The following is a 27500-nucleotide window of genomic DNA, read 5'->3' as shown; positions in this document are numbered from 1 at the left end:
TCGTTATTCTCTTAACAAGAGTCGCTATGCAGTGTCAAGTATCTCACTAATTCATTCCCAAAAGAATAAAAACTCTTCTCTTTCTCTTTTTTTTTAATTTTCCTTTAAATCTGGGAGGGAATTTTACCCATAGATGCAAGGGGGCGTGGCGGGAAGGACCAACTCTTAGAGGGGGCGTGGTCATAAACAGGTCAAGAACCACTGGTCTAGGAGGTGTGGATATCAAATCAAATTTAGTCAGTTTGTGTTGACAGGATTTTTCAAACAGATTAAATTAAGAGTGCCTAAATACAGGGTATTTTCAAATAAAAAAAATTAAGACTGCCTACATAACAGAGATTGTTAAATATCCCACTTTCAACAAAAAAAAAAAAAACTAAATGTGACTACATAATAGGAACTTTAAAAATAACAATAAATTTTCAAATAATCCAGTTAATTCCTACGTGGCTGGAATTTTCTTCGGTGCAGTCGAGTTTTCTGTACAGTGTATAATCAAGGCCACCGAAAATAGATCTATCTTTCGGCGGTTTCGGTATAATGCTGTATGCGCCGCGGCCCATGAAACTTTAACCAAGGCCCCGTGGTGGCCTACCCTATATCGTTGCCAGAAGCACGATTATGGCTAACTTTAACCTTAAATAAAATAAAAACTACTCCGGCTAGAGGGCTGCAATTTGATACGTTTAATGATTGGAGGGTGGATGATTAACATACCAATTTGCAGCCCTCTAGTCTCTGTGGTCTTTAAGATCTGAGGGCGGACAGATAAAGTGCGGACAGAAAAAAGTGCGGACAGACAGACAAAGCCATCTCAATAGTTTTCTTTTACACAAAACTAAAAATAAGTACAATTTCAAAATGGAAACTTTAGGAATAATCACATCAAGGTGACTACACAAGAAGAATTTAGATAATAATAAAATCACATAATAAAATTAAAGTACGCTTACCAGGCTCTTCTTCTAAGGGGGCGTTGGAATCTGTCATACAAAAGAAAAGTATTAATGGTAAAATCTGTCATAACCACTGAAAGTCTTCCATTATTTTCATCATTCTAAAATTAGTGATCTATAGTAGTTAAAAGATTACCAACAGGATTCCAATGACATGTAAGCAATGCAAATACAAACCATATTTCTAAGAACAAATTATCTAACAGCATTCACTTAGATTTTGGGTTACACAAATATATAACTGTAAAGGTATCAGTGCCACATGTATCTTCATTTAAGGCTTCTGTACATACAGTACAAGAGACTGACATTGTATAGGTCTCGTATCATACTCGAATTTCAGGCATGAGATACAAAATCATATAACTTTGTAGTGACAATATAACTCAGGCATAAATTCAGTCCCAGAGACACAGTATACTATCCACTACAGGGACACTGCCATGACTATTAACTACAGAGTAGCAACTCTGATTTGACTCTTTTACTGGGAACAGAACACTGGAATTTCATAGCAAACACTGCCAAAGCTATTCAGCACAGAGAAGTGGCTGTGTTGTGGCCTGACAAAGCAAAAAGATCTAGATTTTAGCCACTGTAAAACTGCCCTAGTCAATCAGTACAGACACAAGACTGGTATAACTTTAGGCCTACAACTGAGATCTGAAATTTTGGCCATAAAAATTATTCCACAGTTATTTAGTACAAAATCAGGGTTCTGGTGTGATTTTATTTTTGGAAAAAAGATTAAGACTATAATGGCAAGATAGACATGACTCTGGTACAGCTTCAAGATCTGAAATTTTGACAACAGAAAGAATTCCATATTTATCCAGTATCAGAACAGGGTTATGGTGTGATTTTATATTGAGAAAAGAGACTGAGAATTTACACTGGCAAGATAGACATGACTCTGGTATAACTTTCCACTGCGAATTAAGATCTGAAATTTTGCCCACAGAAAGAATTCCATATTTATCCTGTACAGAATAAAGGTTCTGGTGTGACTTTATATAGAGAAAAGAGATTGGGACTATAATGGCAAGACAGATCTGAAATTTAAAATGAGAAACTACAATGCCTATCACATATTTTAGACCATGAACCCAGATCTGATATTCTGGCCACAGAAATAATTCCACAGTCATTCAGAACAAAATCAGGCCTTTGGTGTGACTTGACTCTGGGAAAAGAGCTTATGACTTTGTGCTGGCAAGAGATGTCTGAAATTTTAAACTGGGAAACTGCAACAGTTATTCAATATAGAGCCATGGCCCTAGGAGACTTACCCCAGTCATCTGGACAGTCCTCTCTCTTGGTGAGTTCCCCTTTTGAGTCCACTTCTGAGGCGCAGAACGGCTTGGAGGACCCGACCGAAATGCAGCCGTGGTACTGGATGCCCTCGTATGTGAATGGAAGGATGCAGACCTTCCCAGTTTCAGTGTAAATCATATTCTCCTCGGCTGTGGAATATTAAAAGTAAATGACTTGTAATGTGAGATGTTCGACTTGGTAGTCTACAGATATCTCTACTATACTCAGAGGTCTGGTCATATCTGCTGGGTTAACTAGTAATAAATCTGGTTGTTCTGTAACAAACTAGTCTGAAAACTGGTTTTATATGAAGGGTCAACTCATTATAAAATCTACCTACATCTGAGACATCAGAAAGCAAGTAAAGAAAATCTACCTACATCTGAGGCATCAGAAAGCAAGTTAAAGAAACTAATGTTCAAAATACTTCCATGAGCAACCACTAGATGGCACTACAAACTAACAAATAAAAGGATTAGTTCAATTCCTCTACACAGTGACCTATTGAAGGTGAAGGCAATAATTTACTGACGACAAAGGGCGAATTTACTTACGCGTTCCCGGACGCTGGAGGTCCTGAGGGCGGTCCGTCTGCAGCAGATTCTTCGGCAAATCTGGAAAGCGTTCAAAGTGAGTAGGATTATCATTACTTCAGTTATCCGAACCTTACCTCAGATATCCAAATCTTCATCCCAGTTATCCAAATCTTTGTCTCAATTGTCCGGATCTTACCTCAGTTATCTGAACCTTACCCCAGGTACCCAAATCTTTCCCAGTTAGCGAAATCTTTACCTCAATTATCCGGATCTTACCTCAGTTATCCGAATCTTACCCCAGGTATCCGAATCTTAATCCCAGTTATCCAAATCTTTACCTCAATTATCCGGATCTTCCCTCAGTTATCCGAACCTTACCCCAGGTATCCGAATCTTCATCCCAGTTATCCAAATCTTTACCTCAATTATCCGAATCTAACTCAGTTATCCGAATCTTACCCCAGGTATCCGAATCTTTACCTCAATTATCCGAATCTAACCTCAATTGTCTGAATCTTTACCCCAGTTATCCGAATATTACCCTTTATCCGAATCTTACCTCAGTTATCCGAACCTTTTCCTCAGTCATCCAAACCTTACCCCGGTTATCCAAGTCTTTATCTCAATTATCCGAATCTAACCTCAATTATCCGAATCTTTACCCCTGTTATATCCGAACCTTACCCCAGTTACTCGGGCATATGCCCATGGCCATGACGTGGAGTCGTTCGTCGACCGCAGTTGCACACCAGGGAGGGTCGTTACCCTCCTTGACACATCCGTTGTGCATCCTGCCTTTGTGCATGAAGGGAATGACGCAAGGGACTCCAACGACTGTGGTGATGTTGATCAGATGCCAAGCTGTGAGTTGCGAAGCCGCGGCAAAGGAGAAAAACGTTAGTGCATTCACACTGTTAAATATTTCATCGAGAGAAATAAAGTCGTTTCCCATTTTCTTGAGCACAACAGGGAATGAAAATGATCGGAGTTGTGCGATTACAGGAGAGACAGAGAGAGAGAGAAGTATTAATGCATTTATTTTTAATATTCACAATGACAAAGGAAATCGCAAGGTTGTTACATTATCATTTTCTCTTATATAACAAAAACAATTCTTGATTATTCTCTCAGGCCCTTATACGATAATGGTAAAGTCTCAGTATTTCTTTATACAGTTATGAGACAGATAATTCTATGCCAGTGTATAAAACTGTTAGTTAATGAAACAACTTTTCAAAGAAAATATCCGAGTTACAGCTAGTTTTGAAAAATATGTGGGATTAATGACGTGTTCTGTTAACTAATATATTACTATCATTTTTTTAACTGTTTGCTAATATATTACTATAATTTTTTTTAACTGTTTGCATATGGAAACAGTTTGTTGTTTATATGTTTATATACACACTGATTGTCAAAAACTGAAGACAGTTAGACTTGCAAAACAAATAAGCTTTTTCACTTGCCTGTAAAATCGCCGGGTCTTGGGCCTGATATACTAGGGAGGCCTGACTGATGTGGTAGTTGAACTCTAATTTTATCTGAGAGAGAGAGAGTAGTTATTCTTCTCAGAATAGGAATACTAGCTTCTGAGAATCATAATTCCAGCTTCTGATGATAATAACACTATCTGAGAATCATAATTCTAGCTTCTGAGGATAATAATACTATCTGAGAATCATAATTCTAGCTTCTGAAGATACTATTACTATCTGAGAATCATAATTCTTCTTCTGAGTATAATAATTACATCTTCTGAGAATGATTCTGTTTTCTGAGAATGGTAATTCTGTCTTCTGAGAATAATAGTTCTACCTTCTGAGAATCATAATTCTAGCCTCTGGGAATAACAATTCTTTCTTATGAGAACAAGAATTCTATCATCCGGGAGTAGTAATTTTATCTTCTGAGAATCATAATTCTATCTTCTAAGAACCATAATTCTATCTTCTGAGAATCATAATTCTATCTTCTGAGAATGATAACTCTTTCTGAGAAGAGTTATTCTGACTACTGAGCTCCTGAGCATCACAATTCCATCTTCTGAGAATAATCATTCTTTCTTTTGAGAATCATAATTCTAACTTCTGAGAATCATAATTTAACCTTTTGAGTATCATAACTCTAGCTTCTGAGAATACTAATTTTATCACATGAGAATAGTACTCCTATTTTCTGAGAATAACAATTCTGGCTTCTGAGAACGGTCTAACAAGAGAGAGAGAACTGCAATTCAAGTGCATGCAAAAACTCTTAACACAGGAGAATCCCGAAATTAAAGAAAAACAAAAGTACCTTAAAAAAGGAAAACAACTGCAATTTAAGTATATGCAAAGTCAATTTCAGTATATGCAAAGACAATTTAAATATATGCAGAGTCAATTCAAGTATATGCAAAGTAAATATAAGTATATACAAAGTCAATTCAAGTATATGCAAAGTCAATTTAAGTAGATGCGAAGTCAATTCAAGTATATGCAAAGTCAATTCAAATATACACAAAGTAAATTTAAGTATACAGTAAACTCAAGTATATACAAAGTCAATTCAAATATATGCAAAGTCAACTCAAGTATATGCAAAACTGCTTTAAAAAAAAACCTCAATGCCTTACTACCTCCGTCCAGGACACACAAGTCCCACTCCAACATGTTCCTCTTCCCGTCGACCTTAGTGGCACACCAGGGTCCGTTCATGCCCTTGGCGGCTGGAAGGCAAGTGTGGACCGTCTGGTTTTTCCACACGAAGGGGAATTGGCAGACCCTGTGCTGTTCAGTCGAGATGGTCCTGGTGTAACCTGGATTGAAGGAGGACAAAAGATGAAGGTAATTCTTCTTCTTCTTCTTCTGCTTCTTCTTCTTCTTCTTCTTCTTCTTCTTCTTATTATTATTATTATTATTATTATTATTATTATTATTATTATTATTATTATTCAGAAGATGAACCCTATTCATATGGAACAAGCCTACCAAAGGGGCCACTGACTTGAAATTCAAGCTGCCAAAGAATATGGTGCTCATTAGGAAGTAAGAGAAGGTAAATTTATTATTATTATTAATATTATTATTATTATTATTATTATTATTATTATTATTATTATTATTATTATTATCATTATTATTCAGGGGATGAATCCTATTCAAATGGAACAAGGCCAACAAGGGGGCCACTGACTTGAAATTCAAGCTGCCAAAGAATATGGTGCTCATTTGAAAGAAGTAACAGAAGATAAATGGAAATACAGAAAGAAGAGTATTATTATTATTATTATTATTATTATTATTATTATTATTATTATTATTATTATTATTATTATCATTCAAGTCACAGGCCCCTTTGGTGGGCTTGTTCCATATGAATAGGGTTCATCCCCTGAATAATAATAATAATAATAATAATAATAATAATAATAATAATAATAATAATAATAATAATTGTGGAAGTGACTACTGACTAGGGCTCTTCCTTAGCCAACCCTTTTATAGGATAGAAACAAAACAAAAACGACACAAAAAGAAAAGCGTTCCTATGACGCGATAAGACCAGTCTTTGATTCCTCTTCAAACTAACAAACTGTTTTAAAAAGGAAACGCCAGAAACGTCAGGTTAAAAGACGGAAATGATTGAACAGCAAACGTTGATTTCCGTGTTTATTGTGAAAACAGAGCCGCAACTGAGGTTTAGAGTTAGAGAGAGAGAGAGAGAGACGTTTCCAGCAGTGGGTCGAATGTAAATATGCATTTCTTTAACCCTCCCGCCATGTTTGTTCATTATCTACCCCAGTGACCAGAGCGGTTATGAAACTGATAATCTCTCTCTCTCTCTCTCTCTCTCTCTCTCTCTCTTTTCTTCTCATGGTGCACGTTTCAAACAAACAGAGGGGAAAGTAGCACGAGCTCAAATATGAAAATGTGACTTTCCCTCTCTCTCTCTCTCTCTCTCTCTCTCTCTCTCTCTCTCTCTCTCTCTCTCTCTCTCTCTCTCTGACAAACTGAGGCAAGGTTGAATGAACTCAAATAAGAAAATGCGTGACTTCTAACCACGTAATTATGATATATACACATACGTACATTATACAAAATATACACTCTTAAATTCTCTCTCTCTCTCTCTCTCTCTTCTCTCTTCTCTCTCTCTCTCTCTCTCTCTCTCTCTCTCTCTCTATATATATATATAATATATATATATATATATATATATATATATATATATATATATATATATATATATATATATATATATATATATATATATATATATATACAGAGAGAGAGAGAGAGAGAGAGAGAGAGAGAGAGAGAGAGAGAGAGAGAGAGAGAGAGAGAGAGAGAGAGAGAGCTAAAAACACCAACGACCATACCACAAACAGAAACAGACTGAAACTTACCCCAATCCAACTCGCAAACGCCCACAGCCAGGGGGAGCCCCCGTCGGAGACCTCGGTGGCACACCACGGGTATTCGTTCTGTTCCAGGACATCGTCTACGCATCTGTTGTACGTATTCCCGTTATGGATGAACGGGAATGTGCACATACGGCCGCCCGTCGTGATGATGGCCGTGGTCACGCCTGAAAGATAGAAATTCGCAATGAATGATGATCAAATTGTATGATGACAGCCTTACATGCTTTGAAATTTAGGTAACCTGGACCCTTGTTCTGTTGTGACCCGTGATCTTGGCAAGCTGTTTTATAGATTTTATAGAAATATAAGGTATGTATCCCTATAAAACCTTAGAGAAAGGTAGAAATTCGCAATGAATGATGATAAAATTATATGAGGACAACCATGAATGCTTTAAAATTCGACTGGTTTCTAGTTAAGCTGGGACCTTGTCTAATGTGGCCAGTAAGCTTGGCAAGCTGTTTTATAGATTTTATAGAAATATAAGGTATATATATAACTATGAAATCCAGCTTTCACTCTAAATTCAAACACTGAGCCTCTTTCCTGAACAGCTTCCATCTACGAGAACCCTGGAAAGTGGGTAATTACCTTCCTCAACTCGGCGCTCGAAGGCTGAGATTATAATTTTGAAATTACGAATATTATATAAAACTGGACAGTTTAGCTTATAAGGGTTTCTGTGAGGCTACTGAACAAATTTATCAGTAAATGTGTAGAGTGATTATCAAGCTTGTTTTATTTATTGTGAGGTACCTTGTCTGACTGAGTTTACTCCAAAGCCATTCTTTGTGTAATATATATATATATATATATATATATATATATATATATATATATATATATATATATATATATATATATATATATATAAAGGAGAGAGAGAGAGAGAGAGAGAGAGAGAGAGAGAGAGAGAGAGAGAGAGAGAGAGAGAGAGAGAGAGAGAGAGTGAGTGAGAGAGAGAGAGAGAGAGAACTTCCTAATTGTTCATGCGTCTCTTTATTGGTCCAATTTCACTCATACAATCATTACGTAGCATTCCCTCTACCCCCCAAAAATTCTAATTATTGAAAAAAAAATCTTTCCCGACCACCTTTTTCATTCAATGACGAATCCTCTTATGATTCTCTGCCGTGATTCCTGTCATATTTTACGACTTAATTAGGCTATTACAGCCGTCCTCATCCATTCACATCAATGGAATATGCGGAACGATGCCAATGATTCATAAAAGTTTGTGAACTTTGCTCTTAATTAGTGCCCTCGAGAGAGCTTAATCGTCGATGTCCGCGGTGGCCGAAGTGAAATGGTGCGGTAAAAATGAGGGATAATGGGCCACCGATTGAGCATAATGGCTGGGGAAGAGAGAGAGAGAGAGAGAGAGAGAGAGAGAGAGAGAGAGAGAGAGAGAGAGAGAGAGAACTGTTAAGACTATATTCCCTCCTCAACGAGACATCATATGCTACAATTCTTGAAAATAATTTTTGGGTTTTCCCGGACTTACATCTGAATATGAAAGTAGAAAAATGTATTGAATACAGCAATACATTAATATATTATTTAACACATTAACAAATAAAACGATTTCAAGGGTTAAATGTTCCTTGAGGTCCCCCAAGCTGGGCCCTGGGGAATCCAGGCAGTGGCTACTGATGGTAAAATCTAATAAAGACTACCACACTGAAAGTGTTTCGTAAAAAAGTAATACTTCATAAAGTTCCACGTATGAGGTTTTAGACCACGCCAACACTTGATATATCTTAACGATTCTGATTTTAAAACCTCAAATTTGACTCAAAACAACACTTGAAGAATATTACAGTTTGTAGAAAGAAAAAAAAAGGGGGGTCAATTCTTTGCGGAATTTTAAAGATACATTCAAACAGTACCCTACAAATATTTTCACCCATTGCATTTATAGAATACATAAATAAGAACTTGATAAATGTTTAGCAATAAAACTAGTCCTCTAGAGATACCCTGCTTCCTCAACAAAATTGAACATATCACTAGATCCATATATAATATCCTTTCTGAGAACCCTGGAAAGATGGTGGTTACCCTCTTCATCCTGGCACTGAGAAAGATGATTTTTTTCAAGTCACCAAGTGAAGCTTTATTTACTTTATAATTTCCAGTGGTTAACTTACCCCATGATGGGTCACACAAACTCCACTTTGTCACAGAACCTGATCCATCCACCTCTGTGGCACACCAAGGTTTCGGCCTGTCCGTGGTCGAGATGCAGGTTTCGTATTTTACGCCGTTGTATGTGAAAGGCAAGTTACAGAGCAGGCCATCTACAGTCATGACTACCTTAGAGGTACCTGGGTAGGAGCAATAAATAAATGAAATAAAAAAAATACAGGGCAAATAACTACAGTGTATGGTATGTTGAGGTATTCTAGATAACAGCAAATATTTCTTTTAATTTTCACCTTCTAAAATTACAGAAATCATAAATATGACATTCAAAGCCACTGTTTTCAAGATCTTCAACTTCTGACTGTAAATGTAAAACATAAGTTCATAATTTTTTTTAACTATCCTTGCATCAGTGCATTTACTTTCCAGACTATGCAAGTACAGATATGCAAAAGTGTATGTTTCATGAAATAATGGAGCTTGCTTACATGGGATAGGAAGATAATCAAAAGAAAGATCTTTGGGCAGCCATACTAAATCATATGCTCAATATTGTATTGCATCTTCAAGACAGGTTAACAGTTTTCAGTATCAGCTATTGTTTCTCTAGCTATCAACTTATCAACAGATAATATGTCTTTCCAGTTGATAAAATAGAATAGGATTTGGGCCAAAGCCAAGCGCTGGGACCTACGAGGTCTGAAAGGTGTAACAGGAGGAAAACCTGGCATTTGCACTATGAATCAATTGTCAGGAGAAGGTTGAAAGGAAGATGGAAGAAAGAGAATATGAACGGAGGTACAGTCAAAGGAATGAAAGGGGTTGCAGCTAGGGGCCTAATGAAGAGACACTGCAAAGATCCTTAAGTAATGCCTGCAGTGCACTACATGAGGTGCAATGACGGCACATACGCCCCCCCCCATTGGGACTTTGGAAACCAGCCTTACCGAGGTCTGAGACGCATACGCCCCAGCTAGAGACGGCGTTGTGGACGGTGACTCCTGTGGCACACCAGGGTCTGGTGCTGTCAATGTCCGTGCAGGATTTGTACCATAAGCCGTTGTAGATGAAAGGGAAGGTGCAAGGGTGGCCATCGATGGTGTGACTGTACCCTGAAATTGAAAGCAGGAAATGAAGGTGACAACTGTATATATATATATATATATATATATATATATATATATATATATATATATATATATATATATATATATATAATATATATATAATTATATATGTATATATACATATATACATATATGCACATAACTGTTTTAGTTCAATCAAACAAAATTAAAATCCTCGTGATTAAAAATAAGAAATAAATACTAATTTTACATTTATGATTTTATTATGTATTTGATAAAAAGTCTACTACACATGAATATGGAAAAATGGGTCTTAAAATTGCATTAATATTTACAACTAAATTAACAATTATTTATCTATCTGTCTGTCTATCTATCTATCTATCTATTTATCTATATATACTGTATATATAAATATATATATATATATATATATATATATATATATATATATATATATATATATATATATATATATATATATATATATATATATATATATATATATATATATATATTTATATATATATATACACATAATATAAATTACTAATTTTATACCACCACACTTCCTATTGACAGCAAGTATGATACATGAGACTGTACAATAAAAGTTCAATCTAAAACAATAATTATATATAAAAATCCTACTATACTGCTTATTTTCACAGGAAATTATCACTAAGCCCATAATTATTCCGAAAATGGTTCACTCTGGCTAGAAATAAAGAAGTGAGGTTCAGATTATAGGTCTCCGAAGCCAGATGCGGATTCCCAGGCCTAGTAGATACATGGGAGGAGGGATATTCAGATTATGCTGTAGCTCTTCAGGCTTAGAAACAAAGGATAGAGGATTGGATAATTATTCCTCAGTCTCAGAAACAAAGGATGGAGAATGAGATCATTTTTCCCCAGGCTCAGAAACAAAGGATGGAGAATGAGATAATTATTCCTCAGGCTCAGAAACAAAGGATGGAGGATTGGACCATTATTCCTCAGGCTCAGAAACAAAGGATAGAGGATTGGATCATTATTCCTCATGCTTAGAAACAAAGGATGGAGAAATGGATCATTATTCCTCACTAAGAAACAAAGGATGGAGGATTGAATCATTATTCCTTAGTCTCAGAAACAAAGGATGGAGGATTGGATCATTATTCCCCAGGCTCAGAAACAAAGGATGGAGGATTGGATCATTATTCCTCATGCTTAGAAACAAAGGATGGAGAATTAGATCATTATTCCTCAGGCTCAGAAACAAAGGATGGAGAATGAGATAATTATTCCTCAGGCTCAGAAACAAAGGATAGAGGATTGGATCATTATTCCTCAGGCTCAGAAACAAAGGATGGAGAATTAGATCATTATTCCTCAGGCTCAGAAACAAAGGATGGAGAATTAGATCATTATTCCTCAGGCTCAGAAACAAAGGATGGAGAATGAGATCATTATTCCTCAGTCTCAGAAACAAAGGATGGAGAATTGGGTCATTATTCCTCAGGCTCAGAAACAAAGGATGGAGAATGAGGTCATTATTCCTCAGGCTCACAAACAAAGGTTGGAGAACTGGATCATTATTCCTCAGGCTCACAAACAAAGGATGGAGAATTGGATCATTATTCCCCAAGCTTAGAAAGAAAGGATGGAGAATTGGATCATTATTCCTCATGCTTAGAAACAAAGGATGGAGAATTGGATCATTATTCCCCTGGCTCAGAAACAAAGGATAGAGAATTGGATCATTATTCCCCAGACTTAGAAACAAAAGATGGACAAGGATTATCGCTCTTCAACCTTAGAAAAAATATAGGGAAGGAGGGAGCTAAGCAGGACTCTAGAAGATTTGTGGCTACAGGAGCTACGAGGACGAGGAAGAGGGAGAGAGAGAGTGAGAGGGAGAGAGGGAGATTCACAGGCTATGGCTCCCTCCCAAAGATGGAAACGAATCTGACACTAATTGAACGCGACCAGGCCATCAAAGACTGCCAATAGACGACTGCCAGCAGTCCGGTAGGAAAGCTAATTCCACCGGTTTACGTTTTAGACGAAATCCCCCTCCCTTCCCCCCTCACCCCTCCTTGGCTAATGGAGGTCACCGGGAGGTCACTGAATGGTAACTCAATTGACCCCCTGCTTCTGTTTGAGGCGAATGGGAATGAAGGGCCGGAATTGAAGCTGAGATTCGCTTCGAAAGGAAATGGTTTGGTTTCGTTGGCGTGCTATGAATTATTATTATTATTGAGAGAGCGAGGGCCACTGGAAAGGGGATTTGGTGTCCTTCCGTAGCCCATGACTGAAGAAAGCGCGGAGAAAATGGAGGGGAAACAAAGTAAAGAGGGGAAAAAAAAGGAAAAGTAGTGGTAAATTGAGAATTCCAAACCTTTCAATGAAGTGGTGGAGTCTGGTATTTTGTCGGGGAAAAGACTTAAACCAAAGTATTATGTCAAAACGAATTCAAATGAATTATGGTTCACTCATAACCGACATCTACTGAAGAGGATACAATTTATTCATTTGTTTTCATTTCCTGTGCGGAAATAAAAAAAATGAAAATGAGGAATTCTTTGAGGAAGAAATGGCGTTGGAGTATTTCAATTTCAACGAAATTCTTCAGAGAATGTTTGGTATCAACCTTCCAAAAGTAATTAGGTCTTGATATTGTCATTATTGCTCCGTCTGCTAACTATCTGAGCAATAACCATACTATTCTGATAACCAGATCGTCTGATGACTATCAGACTGATGATTTACTATCCTGGAAACTAATCTGCCTACCTGACTACCAATCTGGAAAGCAATTGGCTAACCATGCTAAATAATTCGAGCTCGAGAAAGAAAACTTAAAACTTCTCTTACTTTTACTGCAGTCGCTATCTGTGAAGCCAGCTGGGCACTGACAGGTGTTCGGGGCCACGCATTTGGCCCCGTTGGCACAACCCTTGTGGCACAAGGGGCACGCAGGTGATGATACCCTGGGAGAGCAGCATCGCCTGGGGGGCCTGCCAGTGGCCGTTCTCGCAGTAGAAGAGGACTTTTTCGTTCCCAGTGGACGGCCTGTAGGCACCTCGACACGTCACCTCTGCTGTCATGAGGTCGGGACTGGAATGGAGTAGAATGGAGTATAGGATTTAGGGCAAAGGCCAAGCGCTGGGAGCTATGACGAGGTCATCCGGCGCTGAAGCGGAAATTGACAGTAAAAAGTTTGAAAGGTGTAACAGGAGGAAAACCTCAAAGCAGTTGCACTAGGAAACATTTGTTAGGAGAGGATTGAGGAAAGAAAGATGGAAGAAAGAGGACACGAACGGAGGTATAATAAAAGGAATGAAAGGGGTTGCAGCTAGGGGCCGAAGGGACGCCGCAGAGAACCTCAAGTCATGCCCACAGTGAACAGTTTGAGGTGCACTGAAGGGGGACCTGCGGACTATATGGTCTACCAACTGCAACCTCTTACTAACCTGAAGAAGAACAACACCCACCTGATTTTAACTTCCGCCACTTTGTCGTTTGCCAGAGTGCCGTTGCATCTCAGGTGCTGGCAATACCTTCCAGCGAATCCCTCTGGGCAATCGCACAGATTCGGGGCAGTGCAAGTACCTCCGTTCAGGCACATTTGGGCGCAGAAAGGTCGACATTCCAGGGACTCGACTGTCCTGGGTTGGGGTTCAACCGTGAGCCACTCGCCTTCCAAACATTTCATCTGTTGAGAACATGGGTCAGGTTTTTGGATGATAATAATAATAATAATAATAATAATAATAATAATAATAATAATAATAATAATAATAATAATAATAATAAGAAGAAGAAGAAGAAGAAGAAGAAGAAGAAGAAGAAGAAGAAGAAGAGGAAGAGGAAGAAGAAGAAGAAGAAGAAGAAGAAGAAGAAGAAGAAGAAGAAGTAGATTATTATTATTATTATTATTATTATTATTATTATTATTATTATTATTATTATTATTATTATTATTACAAGAAGAAGAAGAAGAAGAAGAAGAAGAAGAAGAAGAAGAAGAAGAAGAAGAAGAAAATTATTACTATTATATTATTATTATCTCAATTTATTCTGAAAATATCAGAAGCTTTTAATTAAAAAAACAGGATTTACCCCAAACTGTCGAGGGTAGAACGGTAGAATATGTAAGCAGAGTTACTCCTCCAGGTAAATATTTGATACTAAACAGTGTTACTGCGAGCTCTCCCCTAGGTATGCATACCTACTAATTAGAAAAAAATTGTTTACCTTTGCGAGGTCTGATTACGTAAGGTTTGGTATTGGTTTTTTTTTCTGGTGAGTCAGGAAACCCTCCGTTTAAATATAGTCCTTGGATATGGTAAAAGTATGTACGATGCTACAATTAGAAAACACAATAAAGGTCTATAATCTTACTCTCTCTGGCTTCATCTTCTGAATAATAATAATAATAATAATAATAATAATAATAATAATAATAATAATAATAATAATAATAATAATAATAATAATATCTACTGTAATTTCTTTCTAATGAACACCCTATTCTTTGGAAGCTTGAATTTCAGTTCAGTGGCCCCTGTGGGCGACTTGTTCCATACGAATAGGGTTTACCTTTTGAATAATAACAATAATAATAATAATAATAATAATAATAATAATAATAATAATAATAATAATAATAAGCTTGAATTTCAAGTCAATGGCCCCTTTGGTGGGCTTGTTCCATATGAGTAGGGTTCATCTTCTGAATAATAATAATAATAATAATAATAATAATAATAATAATAATAATAATAATAATAATAATAATAATAATAATAATAATAAGCTGGAATTTCAAGTCAATGGCCCCTTCGGTGGGCTTGTTCCATATGAATAGGGTTCATCTTCTGAATATAATAGTAATAATACTCATAAAGTCCCCATCTACTGATGACAGGTAAACTGGGGTAGAGAGCCAGGTAAGTTCTCTCTCAGTTACTTACCGGGACCTCGTTAGTTCCTGTGTTCATGATGTATCCTTCGAAGCAGGAGACCAGGGCGCTTCCACGTGTGCTGTGTGATAGGATTATATTACTATTTGAAGGAAAGACGTGTTTGTGTGTGTGTGTGTGTATACATATATATGTATATGTGTACATATTTTTTTCTATAAATTAAAACAAAGTAAATAGGTTCCATACTTATTTAGCTTTGAAGTTTCTACAGATTTCTGTGGATTTGATTATAAATAATTGATGACTGTGAACCCAATAATAAAGTTTAATAATAAAATATTTATATATATATATATATATATATATATATATATATATATATATATATATATATATATATATATGCATTGCAAACTTTAACGTGGATTGTTGCAATCACAGTCATTATATATAAAAAGGCCACAGTCATCTATGGAAACTTTAAAAGCTTGGGGTATGGAACCAATTTCCTTTGTTTTAATTGATTAAAAAAGCGACTTTCCTCTTATATTTACTAAACCTACAAATTCACTTTAATGCAATAAAAAAAATACTGACTTAATTCAACACTTCATCAATTAATAAAAAAAAAAAAATTCTTGGGCATTCACTTCCCCTCTGCCCCACCGTCAACTGAAAGCTCGAGGAACCTAACTCTGTCGAGACGTAGGAGTTTGGAGCGGCCTCGGGCACCGTTGGGCAGCGCTTCTTCTCGCAAAGGGCCCCGTAGAACTCGGGCGTGCATTCGCAGGTGTTCGGGGCGACGCACTCCCCGCCGTTGTCGCAGGGCGGGACGCAGCTGGGCAGGCAGATGGGTTCCTCGGTGGATGGAGGGAGCTTCCAGTCGCCGTCTGAGCATTCCAGGAACAGCTGTGGCTCCGTGGTCTGGGTCACATAGCCGTCCTTGCACGTCACGGCGGCTCTGCTGGAGCTGTGGGGTAGGCAGACAGAGAGGTTGGAGGTGGAAAGGGGAGGTTTTGATGGGGATTGACGGAGATGAAAAAGGATTTTGATGGACGTGAAAATGGGAGGTTTTGAGGGAGATGAATAAGGATTTTGATGGGGATTGAAAAGGGATATTTTGATGAAGATGAAAAGAGGAGTTTGGGAATTTTTATAGAGATGAAAAAAAGGGATTTTGATGAAGATGAAATAGGGAGGTTTTGTTGGAGATTAAAAAGAGAGTTTGAGAATTTTGGTGGAGATGAACAGAGGATTTTTGGTGAAGATGAAAAGGGGACTTTGTTGGAGATGAAAAAGGGAGTTTGATGGAGAAGAAAAAGGGATTTTTCATGAAGATGAAAAAAGGGAAGTTTTGAGGGAGATGAAAAAGGGATGTTGTTGAATACGAAAAAGGGATTTTGATGGAGATGAAAAAAGGAAGTTTTGGTGGAGATCAAAAAGGGATTTTTCATGAAGATGAAAAAAGGGAAGTTTTGAGGGAGATGAAAAAGGGATTTTTAGTGAAGATGAAATAGGGGATTTTGATGGAAATGAAAAAGGGAGTGTTGATGAAGATTAAAAAAAAAAAAGGATTTTGAGAGAGATGAAAAAGTGAGTTTTGATGGAGATGAAAAACACACAAGGGCAAGAATTCACTCATGAGGAACCAACGATCAAACCCCGCCCCCTTACTTGTACACGGTGTAGGCGTTCTCAAACGAGGGCGGCTCGTCCCAGCAGTGTCCCTCGTCCAGATCCTGACAGTACTCGCCCGTGTAAGGCTTCGTGCAATGGCAAACGTTGACGTCTATGCATTTCCCGTGGTTCAGACACGGAGGGTTGCAAGTTGGCAGGCAAGCCAGGTGGAAGGTGCCGTCTGCCTCAATCAGCCGTGGCACTCCGGAAGGGTCGCTGTAGGTGGCTGGCACCCAGGTGTTGTCTTGGCACCACAGCTCCATCTGGGTCTCGCCCGAGGGGAAGGCGTAGCCCACTCTGCAGGTCACATAAGGGCCTCTTGGGCTGTTGGATGAAACCGCTGCAGAAGTAGGTTATTTGGGAAGGCTAGAAACGTTCGTTTGGTTTTTTTAATATAAATAAACGTTCAGGTGTACAAAAAAATGTGTTTTTTAAGACAGAGGGCAGTGAATTCAAGGGGGTTACTCTGGAAATCCAGAAATGTTCGTCTGGTTTTTTACACAAAGTGTTTAGGCATACAGAGAAAAATGTGGATGTTAGGACAGAAGGCAGTGAATATAAGGTCAAAAAGGGACTTGCAAAGCTCATAGGGTCAATGCTGAACTCTGGTTTCTTAGGCTGACATCCAGTGGGGAGAAAGTCCCGTTATCTAAGACACGTGGCCAGTGTGTCGCTAGGCCCACTGTTTAACCCCCTGGTACCTATTCTCTTATTGACCCTCTAGAGTTTTCAGACCACTAGGTTGGCGGGCCACCCGGTTTATGCAAAGGCACCATCCCCAAGCCACCAGTGAGCGGCGGGATTTGAACCCGGTCCTCTCGACTGGTAGGTGAGAACCTTACCACTGCGCCACCATGGCAACTAAGTGAATATCAAGTGGGTTATTTGGGAAATCTAGAAAAGTTTGTTTATTTTTTACACAAAATGTCTAGGTGTAGAGAAAAAAAACATGCATTCAAGACAGAACAGGGAGCGTATCTTATGAGTGATTTCACACTAATGACGTTACATGCAGACAAAAACGTCCATTTTAAGACAAGCGCTCAGACTGACAAAATTGTTTGTACGTACTGAAAAACAATGTTTTATGACCTAATGCAGTATATAAGTTGGCTGTTTGGGAAAACTAGACACAATATTATATATATATAAATATATATATATATATATATATATATATATATATATATATATATATATAAATATATATATATATAATTAAACACACCTAAAAATTACTTACATTTCATTTGTGTGTATCACTGGACAAATAAAATTTAATAACATTTAATATTTACCGCCCATAAAATAAGAAAATATACAAAAAAAAAGACAAAATTCAACATAAAAATAAAACAAATAAAATAAAATAAAATAAAAAACAGACAAAAACAAAACGACCTCCCAGCCATTACAGCAAAGAGACAGAACGAACACAACACAGACAGACCTCATGTGCATGATGGAATTCGGGAAGGGCGCGGGCGGCTGAGGACACACGTCCGTCGCCACGTCCTGACACAGGGGTCCCCTGTAGGGCCTGGGGCAGCGGCACCTGTTGGCGTCGACGCAGACGCCCCCGTTCTGGCATCCGCCCACGCACACGGGTTGGCATTCGGGGTCTCTCAAGTCGGTGGGGGGCGAGAACTTCCACTCGCCGTAGTTGCAGACGAACCTGACGGTGGTCTCCCCCGTCGGGAGGGCGTACCCGTCGATGCAGACGGCTTCGCCCAGAGTCACCCTGTGGGGGAGGGGAGGATGAATGGAATGGGAATATAGAACTGGAATGTGTATATAGAATTTAGGTCAAAGGTCAAAGGCCTGGCAGGCGCTATGACCTGTGATGGTGAATTTTAATTCCAAATAGATAATGTGAATCATCTAGATTCACCTCTTAAATTTTAACATTATCCATGAAATTCATTCCAAATAGCTATGTGAATCATCTAGATTCACCTCTTCAATTTTATCATTGTCCATGACATTTCACTCCAGATAGGTAATGTGAACCATCGAGATTCGCCTCTTTAATTTTAAGAGCCATGACACTTAATTCCAAATAGCTATGTGAATCATCTAGATTCACCTCTTTAATTTTATGACATTATCCATGAAATTCAACTCCATACAGCAAATATGAATCATCTTGATTAATCTCTATAATATCATGAGAACTCGTGAGACAAAGGTGAAAGTCCAGGGAGTGAAGGCCTGAGCAGATGGGTAGGAGAAAGAGCAAGAGAAGACCCTTGAGTGACTGACAACCTCAACTCTTCTTTCATTATCAACTTATTTTTCTTTTTAACGAGTGACATCTCTCTCTCTCTGCATTTCCCTATACCTTCTCTTACTCCCTAATGAGCACCATATTCTTTGGAAGCTTGAATTTCAAGTCAGGAGCCCCTTTGGTGGGCTCGTTCCACATGGACAGGGTCCATCTTCTGATAATTCCAGAAACGGCAAAACTCCTTACGTGTAGTTCATGTAAGCCTTCTTGACGATAGGCGGGGGCACCTTGCAGTGGTTGCTCCTGATATCCCGGCAGGTAGGTCCGTCGTACGGCATCGGGCAGGCGCAGGTATTCGGGGCCACGCACTTGCCCTTGTTGCGGCACTCCTGCTGGCACACTGGGAGGCACTCCAGCCTCCTGTCCAACTCCTCTTCGCAGAAGGCCGGCAGCCACTGACCGTCGATACACTCGATGTTAAGGGTTTGGTTCCCGTTGGGGAGTGTGTAGCCTTTCAGGCACTTGGCTATGCTTGTCATTCCTCTGTTTGAAGAGGCCAAGTTGAATTGGATGATTAGGTTTGAGTGTATATTATATATATATATATATATATATATATATATATATATATATATATATATATATATATATATATATATATATATATTATATATTATATATATATATATAAAAATAGGTATAAAGAAGGAATATATCAGTGGACATTACAAGTTCAGGGAAACTAACTAGGAACAATTTGGTAAAAGTATAGTTAAGTGAAAAATAAAAAGACTGCAGATAGCAGTGTACCAATTTTCACACACACACACACACACACACACACACACACATATATATATATATATATATATATATATATATATATATATATATATTATATATATATATATATATTTAGATCCTTTAAGTTGTTTTTGACCCAAGTTAAAACGCTAAATAGACTATAATGGGTCATTTTACGTTTAACCCGAAACTTCAAAAAAAATCTCACATATAAATGATTCCTTGGTATATAAAAAAAATCAATATATTAACATCTCTCACTAAACAAAAACTACCATCATTAACAGAAACATTAACGTGAGAAAAACGCGTCTATTTCAGAACCTGAACTGATATATAGAATTTAATTCAAAGGACAAGCACTGGGACCTATGAAGTCATTCAGCGCTGAAAGGAAAATTGACAGTGAAAAGTTTGAAAGGTGTAACAGGAGAAAAACCTCAAGGCAGTTGCACTATGAATCAATTGTTAGGAGAGACTTAAGGAAAGTAAGATGGAAGAAAGAGAATATGAAAGGAGAATACAAAAGGGGTTACACCTAGGGGCCTATGGAAGGCACGCAACAAAGAACCTTAAGTAATGCCTGCAGTGCACTGAAGCCACTAACCCCTTACGGGACTTTCAGAACCTGGAACCCTTACTTGTACTCGATCTCGGCAAACTTGACATGTGGAGGAGGCGAGAGACACTTCAGGAACTGACACTGATCTCCAGTGTACTCCTCGGCGCACCGGCAGACGTCTGGTTCTATACACTTTCCAGTGCTGTTGCACGGCGGGTCGCACACAGCCTGACAGGTCACTTCCGTCATGTTCCTGTACGGTTCCTGAAGGACCCACTCGCTCCCGTAGCACTCGATCCGGAGGGAGGTCTCGCCCCCCGCGAATGTGTAGCCCTCGCGGCAAGTCACCGTGCTTGAGTTTTCGCTGTTTTGAATTAGAAATATCCAGTCAAAAACATCCTTAAACGTGTTGCGCAATGTGAACCTCAAACGTTCAAGCTAATGTGCAATGGATTACTAACCCTGAAACAACTGACCTTGTATTTCAATAATATATTTATATTTTCATCTGTTCACCTATAAATGTATTCATTTACCTTTTTTTCTATTCTGATAACTTAATATCAATCTAAAACATCCCAGAGAATGCTGTGCAATTTGAACCCCAAACGTTCAAGCGAAGATGCAATGCATTATTAGTGATCCTAAAACAATAATTCACTCTGTATTTTAATAACTTATCTATATTTTTATCTATTTATCTATTATTTTATTCATTTCTCTTCTAATAGCTGGTCTCTTTCTTAATGTATTTCCTATTATCCTCTGTAACTTCTCTGAATCAACATCATATTCTTTGGGAATTTTAAGTTAATGGCTTGTAATGTTTTAGTAATATTAATATATATATTATATATATATATATATATATATATATATATATATATATATATATATATATATATATATATACATATATACTTTCTAGTGTAATTACTGCATGCCTTACTAGGTAATTTCAATAATTTTGGAAAAAATATTATTTAACAATAATTATATGAAAATGGCAAAAAGATTTTATATATATATATATATATATATATATATATATATATATATATACTGTATATATATATATATTCTAACATATAGTCTTTCCCCTTTAGAGGGGCTGATGGCAGAAAAGTACATCCTTGCAAAATCACAGTAAGTCTTGATGGCTGAAATTACTGGACCAAATCCCATTTTGCTGCTCCCGTGATATGCCTATTTATCTATCCATCTATCTATCTAACTATCTACCTATCAATCTATCTATCTATATATACATATATATATAACAAAGTAAAAAGAAAATGAATCAGACCAGTGAATTCACACGGAAGCCATACCTTAACCTTAACGCAGCATTGTAAGCATCTATGGACAGGGATTCGCACTTCAGGATTTCACAGCACTCCCCCTCAGAGTCCTTAGATGAGTTTAACATTTTCACAGACGAGGCTGACCCGGATTGATAATATACCTTGATTGGAGTCTCAGAGACAGCGGTTAATGAGGTATTGGATTCAGATTCAGAATCAAGTAACAAACCAAACTGAGTGGTCAGGCGTGGCAAGGGTACTCCGCTGACTGAGGCTTCTTCTCCTCTTGGAGTGGAGTAATCACTCCCACGATTTCCCTCTGGCAAGGACCCCTCTACTCCTAGAGCGGACGGATTGTTTTTGGGACTTCCGGTAGGCAGCGCTGCTTCTCCTTCTGGAGTGGAGTAATCAGTCTGTGGAGTTTTGTTTGTAGAGTCATCAGTCTCAGGAGGTTTGTTTGTTTTTGAGTCATCAGTCTCAGGAGGTTTGTTTGTTGCTGAGTCATCATTCTCAGGAGTTTTCAATGTTGGGTCATCAGTCTCAGGAGGTTTGTTTGTTGTCGAGTCATCAGTCTCAGGAGTTTTCATTGTTGAGTCATCAGTCTCCGGAGTTTTGTTTGTTGTTGAGTCATCAGCCTCAGGAGGTTTGTTTGTTGACTCATCAATCACAGGAGTATTGCTTGTTGAGAGGTCTTCTTCCCCTGAGGATTTGGTCACACGTGCAATAGGCAACTCCCGTTCAGGGACCCTATCAGCGTCATCTAATTGCCTAACCCTTCTTGGAGAGGCCTGATAACTCTGAAATTCTCCCTCAACTGGGAAAAAATCTTGTCCTCTGTTTAGTATTGAATAAGGCATAGGCCTGCTGTGAAATCCTAAAGCACCTGGCTGAAGATCATCACTGGCAAAGAGACTAGACTGAAAGTCGGTGGCCATATTGTTTCTTGCATTCACGTCCCTGGATGATAGATCTTCAATGCCAGCTTCAGCCTCTTTATATTTGGGTATCAAATGGTAATCAAATACCCGTGGCATCACGTTCCCAACAACTGGGTCATTTCTGCCACTAGTTTCTAAAAAATCCTCATAACTGGGTTTCCGGAGTTGGTACGCATCCAACTCTGGCATCATGCTCGCAACAGATGCTATGCCTTGACTGTTAGCTTCTGCCACTTCTTTGTAACTTGGCATCAAGTGTTTGCCTTCTTCCAGCCATGGCATCATATCCCCAAAAGTTGATACATCTTTATTGTTGGTTTCAGCCACTTCTCCACCGCTGGGTGTCAAGAGTTTGTCATCATACAGCAGTCCTTCTCTTGATATCCTTTTCCCAACAGCTGGCATGCCTTTACTGCTAGTCTCAGCCACTCTGTAACTGGGCATCACCACAGGTTTGTCATCATGGAGCATGGCTGGCCGTGACGTCCTATTTCTAGTAGTTGACCTGTCTTCAATGCTAGTTTCAGCCACTTCTTTGTAACTGGGTATCAAGGGTTTGTCTCTGTCCAGCCTTGACCTCATATTGCTAGTTTTTGTCCTATATCCATAACTGGGTACAAAGTGTTTGTCATTATTTGGCATAGACCTCATATTCCCAGCAGTTGGCACATCTTTATTACTTGGTCTTGCTATATTTCCATAACTGGGCACAAAGTGTTTGTCATTAGCTGGCATAGGCCTCCTGTTCCCAAAGGCTGGTACATCTTGACTATTAGTTTTTCCATCCCTATAACTGGGTGCTAAGATCTTGTCATTATCCAGGAAAACCATTGTATCCCCAACAGCTGACACGTCTTCACTGCTGGCTTCAGCCACCCCTTCGTTACTAGATGTCAGGAGTTTATTACCATCCTTTAAACCCACTAATCTATTCCCAACATGACTGACCACTGGCATGGGCTCTGAAAGTGCAATTTCCATGCATGTGGTGCCGGTGAATTCTGGGGGACAGTTACAGAAGTCAGGTGCTGTACAGGTACCACCATTCTGGCAGCTTTCAGAGCAGTAAGGCAAGCACCCCTCCCTCTGAGACGTGGGTAGCTGCCATGCTCCTCCAATGCAGGCATATAAATACGAAGTGTCGCCAGACGGGAATCTATACCCTTCGTCACACCATCCCTCGAGACCTGAAAAGCTGCAGATTGGAAAAAATAAATTACGGATGTTTTTCAGCTGCTGTGATGCAATTTGGGATATGGGACCTGTGCAGCTGTTGAGTAAGAATAATACAAAGATCACTGCACTGAGTTTACAGAACAATGAAGTGATTAAATACATAACATAGATATATCAATAACATTTGGTTCTTTATCTGGAACTTAGGCTCCGTGGTGACAAGTGTTTCCAAAATATGAAGAATTTGAGAAGTTAAGAGGTCTTTGTGGTTACTGTAACATCTACACATGTATCTGGTAAAAACTAACCAGTAGATTCAAAATATAATATATATATATATATATATATATATATATATATATATATATATATATATATATATATATATATATATATATATATATATACATATATATACAGGAGGACCCTTACTATAAGACTTGTCCATTTCTGAGTTGAGGAAAGTGCTCCTCTTTGCACGGCTCATCAGGTAAGCAAGCCATCTCCGGCGCCCCGTCCGCAAGGTCGAAAATCCTCTCTCCGTCACGGCACGCGAAGGGCGTCCAGAACTTCCCGGAAGAGCTCGTGAAACCTTCGTTGCACTCGACGAAGCCGTATGTTGAACTTCAGACGTGGGAGAGGAAAGAGGGAGGCGGTAATTTTGGCCGAGCGCAAGTTAGAAAATGTGGTTGATGTGTGTGTGTCCCTTAATGTGATACAGAGTTATTTCGTTGGACAAATCTGGTGGGGAAGGATTCAACACTTTGTTTTGAATATAAGACCAAATTTACCAAATCTGGAGGACAATTTTCCGTGGAAAATAGAACCTAAATGAGTCAGGGTATAGTTTGATGAGCAGAATGATTCATTAATTTGGCAATGTGATAGATGATTTCACTGGACAAATCTGGTGGGGAAGGTTTCACCAATTGGTTTTTAATATATATAAAAATACATTCACCAAATCTGGAGGGCAATTTTCCATGGAAAAAAGACCCAAGTACGTTAGGGAATACATTGATCAATAGCATTATTCATTAATTTCCTAATGTGATACAGAGTGATTTCGTTGGACAAATCTGGTGAGGAAGGTTTCACCACTTTGTTTGTAATATATATAAAACTAAATTCACCAAATCTGGGAGACAATTCTCGCCTGTTCTTTAAGTGCATTATTTTTTTTCTTCGTAGAAAAATTGAGGTGATGATGCTATATAATTATGCTATTTCCTCCGTTCAGTATAATTTTAATTCTATGGAGAAAGGAGTGTGCAATATTTACACATATGTAAAAACAAATCAATTGATAAATATAAAATCTATCTATCTATATATCTATCTGATGAGCAGAATTAATTGAAATTATGATGAAGAGTATTTATAGTTAAACATTCGGTGGTGAAGATTTTTTCACAGTTTGCAGTTCATTTAATATATATATATATATATATATATATATATATATATATATATATATATATATATATATATATATAGAAAGATAGATAGATAGATATTATAAAACTTTTTTATAATATATATATATATATATATATATATAAAACTAAAATCTCAAGGACAATCATTTTTCGGCGGAGAAAGAACCCACATATACCAGGCAACAAGTAAGTTGAGATTTCACTACGTCTATTTGCTAATCATGGACAGAATGACTCATTAATTTGATCACAAATACATCTTAATGTATTTTCCCTTTGGTATCAATCCCAAAATTCGCAAGGGAAGTTTTTCGGTGGCAAATATACCCAAATATGCTATGATATCGAGAAGCTGGAAGTTATATTGACCTCTGTTTCATACAGTATAATAATTCGCGCAGGTACAATGGCATTTTTTTTTCTTTATTCCTACCACGGGAAAAAAAAACATTCCCCACTAACCGAGAACGTAACACGAAAATAGAATAGAATAGAATACAGAATTTAGGCCAAAGGCCAAGCACTGGGACCTATGAGGTCCTTCAGCGCTGAAATGGATATTGACAGTAAAAAGGTCTGAAAGGTGTGAATGAAGGAAAACCCCAAAGCAGTTGCACTATGAATCAACTGTTAGGAGATGGCTGAGGAGAGTCAGAAAGAGAATATGAACGGAGGTACAGCAAAAGGAACGCCTCGAGTAATGCCTATACAGTGCACTGTAAGAGGTGCACTGACGGCATTAAACTTGCCCCCAGAAACAAGACGGAGCTCATGGAGTTTGTAAACACAAATGACAACTGCCTAAGGCATCTCCCCTAACCCCCCGCCTCCCAATCCCCACCACCGGCCCCCAACCCTCCTTGAAAGCTCATATCCTTATTCCGAATGCAAACAAGATTATGTTCGAGAGTCAACACGAAAGCCTAGGAGGAGGAGGAGGAAGGAGGAGCAGGAGGAGGAGGAGGAGGATGAAGAGGAGGAGCAGGAGATGCTTAGGAGATCTAAAAGGGTGTCTTATCTCCCCGAGGAAGTAGTTGAGAGTAATGGAAAACTGATACAGAGTCTCGGCAAAAACACGAACTCTTTCTGTTTTTTGTTTACTCGGTGGCCCGCAGGCGGGCTGGATGGATGGATGTGGATGGATGTGGATGGATGGATGAGGATGGATGAGGATGGATTCTGGAAGCTCTACTACTGTGGAGTGTGACTCGGAGATAAATATGCCTCTCTCTCTCTCTCTCTCTCTCTCTCTCTCTCTGTTGATCTATCTTTATATATAAATAATATATATATATATATATATATATATATATATATATATATATATATATATATATATATATATATATATATATATATATAGACAGACAGACAGACAGACAGACAGAGACAGAGAAAATAATAGAATAAAAGTCACTAGTATGTGCAGTCAACTCTACAATCATACCTTGTGACAAAGTCACAAGTCAACAGAAAATCACATAATTCTAGGAAATAAATGAAACTGAATCTATAATTAACCTCTTATTCACTTACTGACAAAAGGAATTAGGACTCTCACGCCTATATTATGCCTCCAAACAACCTCCCCACTTGAAGCAATTCCGCGTTTATAAAAGCGCAGGCAAATATGCATGCAAGCAATAAAAATAAAATGCTTGCAAGGTGGTACTCACTTCATCATGTAGTTAGTGGAGTTGTCGACCTGAGAACCGCAATCCAAATCTGCTGGAGAAATTATTGATCATGTTTTTATTATTATTATTATTATTATTATTATTATTATTATTATTATTATTATTATTATTATTATTATTATTATTAATGTACATTTTTCTGGACACTGCAATAACTTTGTCAGTACAGCTTCACAGAATATTAATGTTGTGAATGCAGCTTTTCGGAATTTTAATTGGTGATACTCTCTCTCTCTCTCTCTCTCTCTCTCTCTCTCTCTCTCTCTCTCTCTCTCTCTCTCGAGGACAATGACTGAACAGAATTTCGAGTTCCCATAAAAAC

The 27500-nt window shown here is 38.0% G+C and overlaps 1 protein-coding gene across 1 annotated transcript in view; it reads right to left on the bottom strand.

Moving 5' to 3' along the window:
• LOC136830094 (uncharacterized) overlaps nucleotides 1-27500 on the bottom strand; it is a 57346-nt gene that overhangs the window by 13580 nt on the left and 16266 nt on the right. Inside the window, exons 9-29 of the mRNA XM_067089286.1 lie at nucleotides 27158-27209; nucleotides 24475-24666; nucleotides 21956-24061; nucleotides 20704-20988; nucleotides 19505-19801; nucleotides 18482-18772; nucleotides 17029-17355; nucleotides 16049-16324; nucleotides 15403-15472; nucleotides 13921-14141; nucleotides 13316-13543; nucleotides 11528-11652; nucleotides 10304-10468; nucleotides 9362-9538; nucleotides 7184-7375; nucleotides 5424-5603; nucleotides 4273-4347; nucleotides 3491-3667; nucleotides 2825-2884; nucleotides 2246-2419; nucleotides 954-983 (exon numbers count right to left, since the gene is read on the bottom strand). Coding sequence (XP_066945387.1) covers nucleotides 954-983; nucleotides 2246-2419; nucleotides 2825-2884; nucleotides 3491-3667; nucleotides 4273-4347; nucleotides 5424-5603; nucleotides 7184-7375; nucleotides 9362-9538; nucleotides 10304-10468; nucleotides 11528-11652; nucleotides 13316-13543; nucleotides 13921-14141; nucleotides 15403-15472; nucleotides 16049-16324; nucleotides 17029-17355; nucleotides 18482-18772; nucleotides 19505-19801; nucleotides 20704-20988; nucleotides 21956-24061; nucleotides 24475-24666; nucleotides 27158-27209 — 5700 coding nt within the window. The remainder of the gene's footprint in view (nucleotides 1-953; nucleotides 984-2245; nucleotides 2420-2824; nucleotides 2885-3490; nucleotides 3668-4272; nucleotides 4348-5423; nucleotides 5604-7183; nucleotides 7376-9361; nucleotides 9539-10303; nucleotides 10469-11527; nucleotides 11653-13315; nucleotides 13544-13920; nucleotides 14142-15402; nucleotides 15473-16048; nucleotides 16325-17028; nucleotides 17356-18481; nucleotides 18773-19504; nucleotides 19802-20703; nucleotides 20989-21955; nucleotides 24062-24474; nucleotides 24667-27157; nucleotides 27210-27500) is intronic.

This window comes from Macrobrachium rosenbergii, chromosome 46, assembly GCF_040412425.1.
Source record: "Macrobrachium rosenbergii isolate ZJJX-2024 chromosome 46, ASM4041242v1, whole genome shotgun sequence".
NCBI lineage: Eukaryota > Metazoa > Arthropoda > Malacostraca > Decapoda > Palaemonidae > Macrobrachium > Macrobrachium rosenbergii.
The sequence above is the reverse complement of the archived record's forward strand: the minus strand, read 5'-3'. Positions and strand labels throughout refer to the sequence as shown.